At 44.2% G+C, this 14798-nt stretch overlaps 2 protein-coding genes across 4 annotated transcripts in view; both read left to right on the top strand.

Annotated features, from left to right (window-relative positions):
• LOC110493683 (mucolipin-1) overlaps positions 1 to 2775 on the top strand; it is a 22379-nt gene extending 19604 nt beyond the window's left edge. For both annotated transcript variants that reach the window (XM_036949678.1, XM_036949679.1), the window contains exons 13-14: positions 1 to 42; positions 305 to 2775. The exon at positions 1 to 42 is cut by the window's left edge and continues 89 nt beyond it. In XM_036949678.1, coding sequence (XP_036805573.1) covers positions 1 to 42; positions 305 to 341 — 79 coding nt within the window. In that variant the 3' untranslated portion in view covers positions 342 to 2775. The remainder of the gene's footprint in view (positions 43 to 304) is intronic.
• A 3529-nt stretch (positions 2776 to 6304) lies between these two features.
• LOC110493682 (nascent polypeptide-associated complex subunit alpha, muscle-specific form) overlaps positions 6305 to 14798 on the top strand; it is a 46878-nt gene continuing 38384 nt past the window's right edge. Inside the window, exon 1 of one of the 2 annotated variants that reach the window (XM_036949676.1) lies at positions 6305 to 6729. The gene's annotated coding sequence lies outside the window, so the exon portion shown is untranslated. The remainder of the gene's footprint in view (positions 6730 to 14798) is intronic. The other variant, XM_036949677.1, reaches the window with a different exon arrangement.

The following is a 14798-nucleotide window of genomic DNA, read 5'->3' as shown; positions in this document are numbered from 1 at the left end:
CCTCGAGACCTCGCCCTGCTCCTTCTTCTGCTGCTGTGACAGGTGGGTCAAAGGGCATAGGTCAAGACTGAATGTAGAGTTCAAGGCCGGGTTCAGAAACCACCCTCCAGCTCCTAACCTCTTCAGTGTTTGCCGATCTGAAGGAGTCAGATGGGTGTAAGTTGATGGATGTTCCTCTGTAGAATGATTAGCAGTAGATGCCACTTCAAGACCAGACAATAACAGATGAATTCACTGTTATCCTTTCTATCATGGTTGAGAGACGTTTACGTTTTTACGTTGTATGCCCGGTTTCTTCCCTCAGAACGACAACATACGAGGATGTCCTTTTGGTGAACTGACTGGGATGGGGTGTCTGGACCTACAGCGCTCTCTGCTGGCCGGAGCGCCACACTGCATCCAGATTTTCATTGTCCTTACCATCAAATCTAGGTCATGCATGAGCACTTACTTGAATGAGGAGCCTCAGTTCAACCGTATACAGACAGAGGACTATGAGCTGAAAGCCTAATATTTTTTTGATTGGATTCATTGGCCAGACCTCCTGCATTGTGTGAATGTTATAGGGATGTTGCCTGGATGTTACACAGTAACATACAGCTCAACACAGCATTCCCCACACAGAAAGAGAACAACAGTATTTTAACAAAAATCTGGATATTTGCACAATCCATACTTGCTGAGGACCAGAGTGCAATGTGAAATGTCTTGTTAGCACTAATGCTAACGTTTAGCTGCTTTTAATTGTTTTACATGGGTTTTTAGGTGTTCAGTAAGCTGCACAAGGGACAAGAACTGGACAGAGCATGTTTTTTTTTCTATCAGAAGTTCTGGTTATCTATGAAGGGGATGACAATGACATGCATACTTCATACTAGGCCAGAGACTGCTCTGGAGCAGCATTCTCACTGTCCATAAAAGGAGAGGGCACTTAAGCCCAAGTCACATGACTCACCCAAGAACATCATTGCCCTGTCATGAGGCGCAAGCCCAGCAAGAACTGCTGAGAGCAAGGCTGGCTTCGCCGCAGTGCATTGTGGTCACCACCGCTGCTCTCAAGTGTGCAAGTACATTGAACTTAAACCCTGCACTGTGCCTGGACCCAATGGCTCACTCAATAGCCTTAATCTTTGCTCAGATGTACAAATCTCCTGCCTAATAGGCCGTGTTTAGACAGGCAGTCCAATTCGGATCTTTTTTTCCACTAATTGGTTTTTTGACCAATCACATCTGATCTTTTTCAGAGTTGATCCGTTTTGGTTTTAAAAAAAATACAGATTAGTAGAAATAAGATAAGAATTGAGCTTCCTGTCCAAACGCAGCCATTGTATTTCAGAGTTTAAGACCGATCAGTTAAAAAACCTGTACTCACACCCGGGTGCTGGTTCTGGTCTCCAGGAACAATATCCATAGAATTGTTCTATAGTTTAAGTTGGACACAGAAAGAGATGCAGTGCATCATCTCAATCACACCTACAGTACCAGTAGTTTCAGTAGGTGTTAATCCGATGGCACAGCAAACAGGGTAAACGTCAGCGCTATTGTTGATTTGTACGTGTCAAGTTGTACACTGTACACGTCCTGTTCACGATGCACAAATGATGCTGCTTCATCAGAGTTCATTTGTAAGGGGACCCGTAGTGAATTAGTCAAATCCACTCCAAGTCTCACAAAGACCCACTAACACAATACCCACCATGCCACAACATTCCGGTCGCAATGGTAATGTGACTTTCCAATTTTGCCTGACCTGAATGTAACTTCCTTAAATGAGGAAACTACATGATTGGAAAATGGAGAGTTCATCTATCTTTTGGGGGGGTGAATTTTTTTAAAGGCCTAAACTCCAGTCATGGACAATATGGATGGAGAACTGCAGATTGTATCCGACTGGTCTAAAGAACAAAGACTGCCTGCGAGTAACGAGGAGAGGATAACGAGCAGGCAGGACAGCTAAACGAGGCCAGAGGGATGGGGTATTTGCGAGCACTGCAGTAATGCCTGTTATGTTGACCCAGAAGAATGCTCTTACATATGTTTCGTTCCCATTCTGTTGTATGCCTCATAATGATGCCTAGTTTAAAACTAGCCAATTGCTTTGTCCTAGTGAAAGTTTAAATTATTTTGTTGTTTTTTTCAAATGTTGGGTTGTTTCGGTATCTAGAGAGAAACGCCTAAGGGGAGTGTGGTCTTCAGGTTCAGACTCCAGAAAGTGGTCATGAATTGAGCTTTGTACTCCAATCACTATTGAAGAAGAAAAAATCATATATTTTTTAATATGTTATAGGCCTGCTTCCATTACGGTCCCTAGCTACTTCTAAAAGTGAACCTTTTGCCGTTTTGATAGATTCCAAAGAACCAAGGTGTAGGCAAAGTTATATGGGAGTATAACCTCCCAAATAGTCTAAAAGCAGAGCTTTCACCATATCCGTTCTTTAGGATCTGAGAACACCAAAGGGCTGGAGGCTACGAGAAGTGGCTAGGGGCCGAAATGGTACAGGGCCATAGCCTGTCTGCCGGTTAGTGAGGAGTCATGTAGCTCTTATTTGAATGGTCATATAATACATTTAAATTAAATGTATGTTCTTAACTAAGCAGTACACAAACAGGATTTGTTTTTGGCCGTGCGTTTGTATATTGTAGTATTAGACACTTAGATGTCCTGTTTTTTTTTTTTATGTTGATTGTACTTGAACATTGTTTTGAGTATGTTGGATCTCTGTGCCACACTCGGTATGATGCCAAACCACTGATGATTAAATGCCTGTTTGTTCACCTGGCTGGAAATACTTTGGAGAAGGAGGAGGTGGTAAATGCTTTGGGCTGCATCCCAATTCTCCACCCTTTTCTCGAAGTCTGCACTTGCATGCATCAATGGATTTAAAAGCAATGGATTGGTGTAATCGTTGGCGAGAGGGAATTTCCTCTTGTTAAGTCTGTGACGGGAAGTGTGCAAATGCAATTATTTTTTTTAAATGTGAAGAATCAGGACGCATCAATACTTTGGTTCCTTCACCACTTGATTTAGATCCAAACAATGCCGGTCAAATTGTCTACTGTGTGACGGAAAATCACGAGTTTACCACAGGATGTAATTACCTGAAGTTACCAGAAGGGGGAATACGGGCTTTTGCACCCCTCAGACTCGGACAATAACATCCTAAAGGAGGAGAATTGTTTATTAGGTAGACAGAGACAATAGGGATCTAATACAACCGAAGACTAAATTATAGTATTATAGTACAACAAATACCATAGGTACATTTACACAATTCATGTAACATTCAATATGCACAAATTCGGCACAGTCCACACAGCAAAACGGCGATGGTAGATCTCCTTACATAGAACACATGTGCCCATATCCTGGTAACACAGGACGTTGGTGGCACCTTAATTGGGGAGAACGGGGCTCGTGGTAATGTTTGGACTGGATTTAGTGGAATGGTATCAAACACATGTTTTTGATGCCATTCCATTTGCTCCGTCCCGGCCATTATTATGAGGCGTCCTCCCCTCAGCAGCCTCCACTGCTAATGTACCTTTCCTAAGCAGCCTTTGGCGGCTGATGCAGCACATCATTCCTTCCAGTCCACTAAACCGAATATCATCATCCATTATGTACTGTCCTGGCTGCCCATCCTTTAGCTGAGCTCTTGGCCCATGTCCATCTCAGTGACTCATTCTTTGTTCTTGCACTCTAATAGTCTGCTGGGTGTGTCCACTGTGTATGTGCACACCACTTGATGCTGGCGATGAGTTTTCTTATTTTTCTCCACACCAAATACAAACACACACATACGAACAACGACTTACAGACGCACACAAGCGACGACGACTATCTCCTCTGCCAGACCCGCGTGGTCTCGCCTCCGTCCCTAGTGCCTGCATTATTGTTTGTCACTTGGCCTTAAATTGTACCAATTAGATTTTGTTTCTAAATAGTTCAAAAATAAATCATTCGAATTCTCCCTTGTGTTAATGATGGCGGATTGATTGTGATTGATTTCCACGTTTTTGAGTATACGTTTTTTTCAAGACGAGAAGAGAATCCCGCCCATTGTGGATCTCACCACACCCCCATATTGTTTTTCCATTTAACCTTTACAGGTTATTTTCATTGAAATACGCATTTTGCACTAGAGACCTGTAATGACCTGTGGATATGCTTGTAGTTGTTACATGGTGCCCTCAATACATCATGACTACTCCGGGGTAATGGTCTACAATCTACAGTTTCAACGGGTCGGTAAAGTGTGGTGTTTGAGTCTGCGGCGTTGTTATTTCTATGGTATTTCATTTGTCGTTTGATAATGTGTTCCAGTGTGTCAAAGGTGGCCTCACGTTTCCCGACTGCCGAACAACGATGACCGAGAGAAGCTACTGTAGTAAAGGGGTGATGCGCTAGGCTTCCATGATCTTTTGAGATGAGGTTCCCTCTAACTGTTGTCTTGGTGGACCAAATACTTCGTACCCAGGCCAGAAATGTACCACCATGACACTTTTCTTCAGCGTGTGTGTGTGCGTGTGTGTGTGTGTGTGTGTGTGTGTGTGTGTGTGTGTGTGTGTGTGTGTGTGTGTGTGTGTGTGTGTGTGTGTGTGTGTGTGTGTGTGTGTGTGTGTGTGTGTGTGTGTGTGTGTGTGTGTGTGTGTGTGTGTGTGTGTGTGTGTGTGTGTGTGTGTGTGTGCTGGTCTATTTGTCTCTGTATATCTGCCGGTCTCTCTGTCTGTCTGTTAGCCTCTCTGTATGTGTGTGGGCTGCATGGTTGTTTGCTCTGTGCCATGGGCAGCGTATGCAGCTGTACACGGAGCTGCAGACACAAAGTATGTCCGGGACTAGTGTTGTTTTGGCAGATGGGTAAAACAACAAGACCACACTGGAAGACTGTGGGCCAATAAGACAAACAGTGGGATGAAAGAAACCCCTTTGGTTGAACAATTAATCCCTGTTCCATTGCCACAGGCTTTCCCATAGAGACCAATACTGAGCCACACCCTTATAGGACAACATGACAGAGCATTGAGGTGGGTGGGCAGAACCAGGAAGTGACTGGATTTAGTTGTTTTACTAACAACCCAATTAAGGATCTTAGTTTGCGGCCGAATACACACACACATACTATAAAAGCTACGGCGTCAGGGAGAGGCTCTTGGTTCCCCATTCTCTGCAATAGGCCCTATATGATAGGTAAGGCTGACAGGCTGCAGATGTAACAATTAGCAAAGCCCTGTGATTAGCTGAGACAGACAGAGGGGTTAGACAAACAGAACCGTATGAGTCACCCGCTTCCACACACACTATAATGAGGTGAGGTAAACACACACACACACACTGTAAGAAAGGCAGTTTGGATGGTGAGGATCCCTATGTCTACATCTTTCACAACACTAGTCCAGAGTGAATACATCATGTCTGTTTCCAGTCTAACCCTTTCCTCTCCTGGCACTGTGAGTTGGGACTTTTCTTTGCCCAAAGCCTCCTCTTTCATTCGTTCTTCTTTGTCGTCTTGCTGTATAACAAACCAGTTGATGTCCGATGTCTTGGCCCGATTCAGTCTCTTTCAATCTCCTTCTGTCAATCTCATAGTCTTTGTATGTTCCCCGTCTTTGCATTGATTCCTATTGTAAAGCCAGCAGCTGCAACTGAGGGAACAGAAGCAAGCTGCCACTCCCATTGTGGGCAGTCAGTGCCATGCAGCAAAGTAGCTGAGGCTGTATATCTTCATAAGCGCCATAAACAGATGCACCTTATCGTCGCTGTCTGATGAAAACATCACCAGAACAGAAGCTTTTCAGGGAATGTATAAAATGACCATATTTTCCCATTAACGAACATACAACTATTAAACTTCATTTGAATAAATGTTGATGGTCCTAGAGTTCTGAAATGTTCAGAGCACGTTGAGTTACTGCTTTGCAAAAAAACGAGTTACAAAGTTTTCATCGGACAGTGACGTTATGCTAATAAATAAGACATAACCAGGACTGTGAATAATGCCTTTCTCAGTTGAATAAATATGCCTATTCTTCATTGATATCAAGAAACTATCAATTGCATTCAAATCGATTTATGAACCAACTGAAACTTTGACAGACTACTGTGTGTACATACTTATGTAGCCTAGCCTATGTGTTTTGCCTTACAGGCATCCAGTGTAGGCCTGCAGTAGTTTAAATATTAACCATGCAGCTGGATTTTGGAAGTTCATACACGAGAGTATGAGTGAGGGGGTGAGGGATGGGGCAAGGCACTCTCGCACACAGAAAATAAAAGGAGGGGCAGTGGTTTAGCATATGACATCATCCCTATTTTAAATAGAGCTCAGGCCATGTTCTTCATTGGTTCCTAGCTGGAGAAATCGATTTTTTTTTGGAGGGGGGCATGCTTCTCCTTCAATTTCACCCTCGCTCGACTATGTGGTAACTCCACTCATTCGATTCTTCATCTTCAGAGTGGTCTGCTTCTGTGGTCCAAAGAACGTTACTAAAGGAGGGATGCACGTCGTTTGAACAAGTCAATTGAATCTACAGCTTCATTGTGAAGCTTGACAGTGAAGGGAGCCAGCTGCACGTTTGAGTGTTCGTCCTCTAAATTTCCAACGTCTGCGTCGACATATTTGGTCTGTTTTTGTCCAGCCAGCGAGGAAGTAGCCTTAAAAAGGAGTAGCCTACGACGGTCCCTGAAAGAATTTGGGGAAACGCTGCGAAGCGTGCCTCGACTTTCTTACGGTGAGTGGGAATTGATAGATTGTAGCACGAGCCAGCAAATGTCTTGCAAAAACCAATTTATTGGCTACATTGTTGCCATTTCGGCGTATTTTATAATTTTCTGCTAATTCATGCTGGTTTCGTGTTAAACAATGGCTTCTACTTTATCCAAACAAAGCTCATGAAATTACACATATCAAACGTTCGTTGTTGAAAGCCCGTGTTTTCTAACAGGATTTGATGTGATGCCTACAACGTCGGTGGAGAGTTTGGGCGGTGGTTTCCTTTCCCTAAAACAGCCTTGTCAAGGCGCATTAGGTGACTGGACACACAACTGTATATGTAGCCTATATGTTAATTGAATCAATAATTTATTGACTAACCTCGGCACCAAACTTCCCCCTATTATGCCCCAGGTCAGACTCTCATTGTTCTGAGAATGAGGGCCCCAAATGGCTACTGCAAAACCGGGGTTAATTTACCGTTCATGATTATGTCCTGGGATTTGGGCTTCGCTAAATTCTGTGGCTCGCCGGTAAACTCTGCTCTGAAATTGCGTTTTATAATGGAGGGCTGGTGGATCGCGATCCCATTATCGATTGATAACCCAATCGAAAGTGCCTCAACTGTTTAATTTCTATGTGTGTAGTCTAAATGTCTTTGTTGGTTACATTGCTGAATCAATATCACATTAAACACACCATTAACATCCAGCTGAAAATCTAATGTAAGCAAAATTGATAGAGAAGCATATAGGCCTGCGCCTGCCCATCACAATTTCCCTATCACAAGAAGATGTTGAGTTACTTTTTACACCAACATCACGTCAGTGAAAACGGGAGTGTCTGTCTGGCGCGTTTCGGAGATGGCTGGCTGCTAGATTATACTGCTCACCAAGATTCACATCGCTGTTTGTTTTCATACTCACCTACACATCCAGAGATATCACCCATGACAACAGACTGAGACTGAGCAGAGCTAGAGGGAGAGGTCAGAAGCATCCGATGGCTATGTGATACTGTCATCTGGGTTTAGGCTCCAAATACATATTACATAATCCCTAATGGGACACATGCATTCCATTCCACATGCCAACGAATGCTATCCCACCTGCCCCATCTCAATGTCACTGATTGGGTGTCAACAGAAGTCTATCAAATGACACTCGAAATCTGATCAAGAATCAATCGAACAGCATCAGCCTGGTCGTGTCTGCTGTTGTCATCAATTGTTCTGTTTCGTATAACAGGCCTCTGATCAAGTGTTATCTTTCACTGATAAATCTGAAAAAGTGTTAATTGTGTTAAATTGTCATTTGATTTCTTAAAGGAGACATGACTGTTTTCCTTTTGCTAATGTGGTGAATGTGATCGTGTTTGGTTTTCGAGTGTTGTTGTAGGGATATATATATCTATCTATCCGTTTCAGGGTGTTGCATTGACTGAGATGTTACGTTGCTGCAGGGGTTTGACAGTGACACCCTCTCGCCCGCCCTGAGTGGGGAGTGCATGTCCTCGCTCAGCGGTGACCTCTCAGGCAACCCTCTGAGTGTGAATTATCACTGCAGGGGTGTGAAACCATCTCTCTCACTGATGCCTATGGCAGCCTGAGCTCCTAACAAGATCAGGGGTGTCAAACATGCAGTCAGGGAGGGGGGTCCATTATGGCCTGCGGGTGCTCTTATTATTATAATAACATATATTTTTTAAATGTACTTTAAAATGACTAAAAACCAAATCAACTGTCAATTATAATGGACCTACATTCAAACAGTTTCTTGACTGTGTCCAGCTCACTAATAATCACCTACATGTCAGGGTGCATTGACAATTCCGGAAACTATAGACGGAGGACAATATTTAGCTTATTTTTAAATAATACAAATTCTGTGGCCTGCCGGACCTCATTGAAGACCAAATGGGGGAAAATGACTTTGATTTATTTATTTTATTTTTATTTCACCTTTATTTAACCAGGTAGGCTAGTTGAGAACAAGTTCTCATTTGCAACTGCGACCTGGCCAAGATAAGGCATAGCAGTGTGAACAGACAACACAGAGTTACACATGGAGTAAACAATTAACAAGTCAATAACACAGTAGAAAAAAGGGGAGTCTATATATACACATTGTGTGCAAAAGGCATGAGAAGGTAGGCAAATAATTACAATTATGCAGATTAACACTGGAGTGATAAATGATCAGATGGTTATGTAAAGGTAGAGATATTGGTGTGCAAAAGAGCAGAAAAATAAATAAATAAAAACAGTATGGGGATGAGGTAGGTGAAAATGGGTGGGCTATTTACCAATAGACTATGTACAGCTGCAGCGATCGGTTAGCTGCTCAGATAGCAGATGTTTGAAGTTGGTGAGGGAGATAAAAGTCTCCAACTTCAGCGATTTTTGCAATTCGTTCCAATCACAGGCAGCAGAGAACTGGAACGAAAGGCGGCCAAATGAGGTGTTGGCTTTAGGGATGATCAGTGAGATACACCTGCTGGAGCGCGTGCTACGGATGGGTGTTGCCATCGTAACCAGTGAACTGAGATAAGGCGGAGCTTTACCTAGCATGGACTTGTAGATGACCTGGAGCCAGTGGGTCTGGCGACGAATATTTAGCGAGGGCCAGCCGACTAGTGCATACAAGTCGCAGTGGTGGGTGGTATAAGGTGCTTTAGTGACAAAATGGATGGCACTGTGATAAACTGCATCCAGTTTGCTGAGTAGAGTGTTGGAAGCAATTTTGTAGATGACATCGCCGAAGTCGAGGATCGGTAGGATAGTCAGTTTTACTAGGGTAAGTTTGGCGGCGTGAGTGAAGGAGGCTTTGTTGCGGAATAGAAAGCCGACTCTTGATTTGATTTTCGATTGGAGATGTTTGATATGGGTCTGGAAGGAGAGTTTAGAGTCTAGCCAGACACCTAGGTACTTATAGATGTCCACATATTCAAGGTCGGAACCATCCAGGGTGGTGATGCTGGTCGCCACTTCCTCTGTCCTCATCCTAAACCTCTGCAGTGTCAAGTCTAAATAGACTAGAGGTTGGTAGTCAGTGACCTAGAGTCTAGTTTCAATTATGGGCTCTTTTGGCATAGAGGAACTATATCACACTACGTCAATAAGGGGGGGGGGGGGGGGGGGGGGGGGATTCAGGGGACTCTCCCAACAAATCTCAGGGAGGACATAACAAAACGTTGCAATTCAAAACCAAAGTTTTCAGGTAAAACCTTTGCAGGTAGTTGATGCGTTGGACTAGTAACCCGAAAGGTTGCAAGATCGAATCCCCGAGCTGACCAGGTAAAAAAACTGTCGTTCTGCCCCTGAACAAGGCAGTTAACCCACTGTTCCTATGCCGTCATCGAAAAATAAGAATTTGTTCTTAACTGACTTGCCTAGTTAAATAAAGGTTTTAAAAATAATAATAATAATCTCTGATCTCCATTAGAGGTCGACCGATTTAATCGGAATGGCCAATTTTCAAGTTTTCATAACAATCGGATAACGGTATTTTTGGGCGCCAATTTAAAAATAAATGTATACCTTTTATTTAACTAGGCAAGTCACTAAAGAACACATTCTTATTTTCAATGACTGCCTAGGAACGGTGGGTTAACTGCCTTGTTCAGGGGCAGAATGACAGATTTTCACCTTGTCAGCTCGGGGGACCCAATCTTGCAACCTTAGAGTTAACTAGTCCAACGCAATAACGACCTGCCTCTCTCTCGTTGCACTCCACAAGGAGACTGACTGCCTGTTACGCGAATGCAGTAAGCCAAGGTAAGTTGCTAGCTAGCATTAAACTTATCTTATAACAAACAATCAATCATAATCACTAGTTACCTACACATGGTTGATATTACTATATTATCTAGCGTGTTCTGTGTTGCATATAATCTGTCTGAGCATACAAGTATCTGACTGAGCGGTGGTAGGCAGCAGCAGGCGCGTAAACATTCATTCAAACAGCACTTTTGTGCGTTTTGCCAGCAGATCTTTGTTGTGCGCCAAGCATTGCGCTGTTTATGACTTCAAGCCTATCAACTCCCGAGATGAGGCTGGTGTAACCGAAGTGAAATGGCTAGATAGTTAGCGCGCACTAATAGCGTTTCAAACGTCACTCGCTCTGATCCTTCTAGTAGTTATTCCCCTTACTCTGCATGGGTAACGCTGCTTCGAGGGTAGCTGTTGTCGTTGTTGCTGGTTCGAGCCCAGGGAGGAGCGAGGAGAGGAACGGAAAGCTATACTGTTACACCGGCAATACTAAAGTGCCTATAAGAACATCTAATAGTCAAAGGTTAATGATATACAAATGGTATAGAGGGAAATAGTCCTATAATAACTACAACCTAAAACTACTTACCTGGGAATATTGAAGACTCGTGTTAAAAGGAACCACCAGCTTTCATATGGTCTCATGTTCTGAGCAAGGAACTTAAACGTTCGCTTTCTTGCATGGCACATATTGCACTTTTACTTCTCCAACACTGTTTTTGCATAATTTAAACCAAATTGAACATGTTTAATTATTTATTTATTTGAGGCTAAATTGATTTTATTGATGTATTATATTAAGTTAAAATAAGTGTTCATTCAGTATTGTTGTAATTGTCATTATTACAAAACCATTTAAAAAAAAAAAAATCGGCTGATTCATCAGTATCGGCCTTTTTGGTCCTCCAATTATCAGTATCGGCGTTGAAAAATCATAATCGTTCGACCTCTAATCTCCATCTTGCTATTCAGTATTTTATGAAAGCGGATAAAGTATTGACAGTTTCCCTATGCCAGAAAAATACCCTAGTTACTGCTTTTGTCTATGGTTGGGTTGACGAGACTACCCTACGTGCAGGTTTAGGATCAGTATTACCAACCCTAAAATCATTCTTATTGCTGTAGATATTGAAAGAGAACTGACCTTAGTTCAGCCTCGTAGAACTAACGTTCTCTCGATGAGTCATGTAACGGGATTGGCAACCAACTGGTCTTGGAATGTAAATGCACTGGTGCACTTCAAATGGTTCCTCTCCTGTATTCTGGACGCCCTTGTTAGTCAGCATGGTGCCCTATGGGGCAGCTGCAGTTGTCTATTTTCTATTTTAGGTAAGACTCACAGAAATCCAGGTGGTTGGCATTGCATTGTTTCCGATCGTGTCACCGGGACATCTGCTTAAATTGGATACAGCCGTAAAACTCTGCAGGTCAGTATCTGAGTTATTTCGTTGGGCGCCTTCAACAAATTCACTTAAATAATGGTCTTGGGAGTGCGGGTGTCATGGCTTTCCACTTGTATGGTTGCTAATGCATCCTTATTTGCGCTAGTTATTGTTGGGGCCATGTGAAAGCATCAATGCAACAGCTGCTGAGATATTACGCAATGCATGTCAAGGTCACTGGGCTCAAATCCATTTTCTTTGCCCTGCATAGTGAGCAGATGATATACTACCTAATTACACACCCTGACGGGACTAGCTATCAACTGCCATAAAATCCCTCAATTTGCTGCATTACGTATGGCACACATCTGCTGTGAAATACTATTACAGTAGGTTTCATCATGCATTCTCTTGCTGGTTTCTATGGCGTCTCAGTAAGTCGTCCCCAAATATAGGGAGTAGGGTGCTTTTTGGGACACGGTCTCCAGTCTGGAAGGGCTCCTGCCGGCTGTCCCACGGGAAGCTGTGGTTGGTTGTGCTGCTGTAGCGCTTGCCACTGTGGTGGTCTGTGCCTTGGCATTCAGCGTTCTCTTTATTAGCCACGAAGCAATGGACACGCACTGCTTTTGGACTCTGTGGCTGCCTGGCATTGTGACATGTGGCTCTGTGCTCTGCTATGAGCCAAAGTGTTCAGCACATTAAGGAATTTGTTTGTCAGATCCGTTGTGTTCTGGTCTGACCTTGAGATGCCTGCTCAAGAAACTATTAAGTCCACTTAGTTAATATTTTTCCAGTGAGGCCTCATTCAAATCTATTCATGCTGTATCCCTCCCGATAGGCTTTAGCCATATCTGGTTTGTTTTAATGGGGTGCTTTGGGACAAGGTTTGATTTGTGGTTAGGCGTTGACCCCAAGGTTTGAGGTGTGTGTATGACGGCCCTTGCTGTCTGTGTGTTGTGGCTGGTTTTGCTCTGGTCTGCCTCTTGACCCATGAGTAACCTAGGTCTGTGTGTTCAGTAATAGAGGCATGGTGTGTATGCCCCCATGTGTGTGGCAGGCCCAATGGGATCAGTCCATCTGGCCTGGGCTCACCCTGGCTGCTCATAGCTCTGGTAACTGATCTGGCCCTGAGGCAGCAGCACCACAGAGCACAGCTACTTTCCACTATTGACTTACTTCCTGATCCCCAGAGAGAAGCAGCCCTGTAGCCATCCCACTGTAAGCCTCACCCTCCCCATCCCTCCAAAGCCTGGTGTCCCTGGTCTGTCATGGCTTTATCTCAATTAGTCTTTCAGTGATTCCCTGCAACCTATCCCCTTGCCTCCTTCGCAAACCCTTCAGACCTTCTCCAATGGGGTTTGAGAAGATGTGAGGAATCAAGGATTTATGAATTTAGAGCCCTAGTGTCCCAGGTCTGGTTGTTCTCGTGGGATTTTTGTCAAAACCAAGCATGCCAGCTGATACCCCTGTCCCCCTGCCCTGGCTAAACTAATCCATGCGCCCCTCTATGCCCCAGGACAAAGGGGGCTCAGTGGGCACAGGGGCAGACAATGGGCCCTGTCTGTTACCTTTTAATCCTTAGATTACCCACTGACAACCAGCACACACGGCTACCCGGGGCGGCAGGGTAGCCTAGTGGTTAGAGCGTTGGACTAGTAACCGAAAGGTTGCAAGTTCATATCCCCGAGCTGACAAGGTACAAATCTGTTCTGCCCCTGTTCCTAGGCCGTCATTGAAAATAAGAATTTGTTCTTAACTGACTTGCCTAGTTAAATAAAGGTACAAAAAATAAAATAAAAACACACCTCCCCTCTGCCATCTCCCACCCTGCGGGAACATTCACACCTTGTCCTGAAGAGACCCCCAGACCAAACCTGGCTCAGTGCTGCTTTGAACCTGGTCCAGTTTAACCAGATTGTGCTAGCCTTGAATCCATTCCCCCCCCCAGGCTAAATGACTAGGTTACCCCATTGTCTTAGGATTTCCCTTAACACTACCTTGTTAGGCTAGTCCATCCCATCTGACTCCTCCAAGGCTAATTGGCTACACTAACTATCCACTTAGCCTGTAGCGTGACTTGCCACAGTCTTATCCTCCTCATTATCGAGTGCTTTAACGTCACTTAGCACATCTCCATGTCCCCCTATGGAATTAATTCACATTAACGTGTGGTTTAAGTACACAGTCCAGCTAATGAATTGTTTAGCATGGCTAAGCCAAGGCTTAGTGTCCATCCTATATGTCAGGGACAGCAGCTCTGATCCTGGAGGGCTGCAGCGCAGGACACACATACTTCAGCCAAGCAATCAACTAATTCTGGTCTTTCATTACACCAGGATAGGGTTACTTCATAGGAGCTGGACTGGAACAGGAGCATGTACACACTGCAGTCCTCCATTAATTGGTGATGTCCACTACTGGTCCATAGAATAGCTTGGAAGCATCTTTGTTTTCTCCATATAGATCTATGGTCTACCCAAGTTGGCAAAGGGGCCTTGTGCCCTGGTGTCTCCAACGGGGTCTGCCCCAGCCTCATCAGTCTTCCAGGAAGTGGGACTATGCAGACACCTCATACAGGTTTTTGTCTAGAGTTAACAAGCTCTGTGGTGTGCCAGCTATACATGGGGCAGGGCTTCCAGAAGACCCCCAGTGCGGAGGACACCCAGTGAGGGGTGGGGTGATGCAGGAAAAGGGCGCTTGGTGGGGTAGAGCTCCGCTACCTCATACCTGACTAGGATCATAACGATGTTCCTTGCGTTTTGTCAGAGTTTACAGTTAACTGCTCTAATGTCTCTTCATTGAGCAGAGCAGCCCAAGTGGAGCCCTTGCTATGGTTACTCACTGACTCCGAGTGCAGGGAGCTTGTGACGGATGGAGAGTAGCAGCAAAAAGGTTTACTAATGGAGGAAGTCATTTCTGATTTTGGGCTGGGCCTTA

This window comes from Oncorhynchus mykiss, chromosome 17 (genome assembly GCF_013265735.2).
Source record: "Oncorhynchus mykiss isolate Arlee chromosome 17, USDA_OmykA_1.1, whole genome shotgun sequence".
Lineage (NCBI taxonomy): Eukaryota > Metazoa > Chordata > Actinopteri > Salmoniformes > Salmonidae > Oncorhynchus > Oncorhynchus mykiss.
The sequence above is the reverse complement of the archived record's forward strand: the minus strand, read 5'-3'. Positions and strand labels throughout refer to the sequence as shown.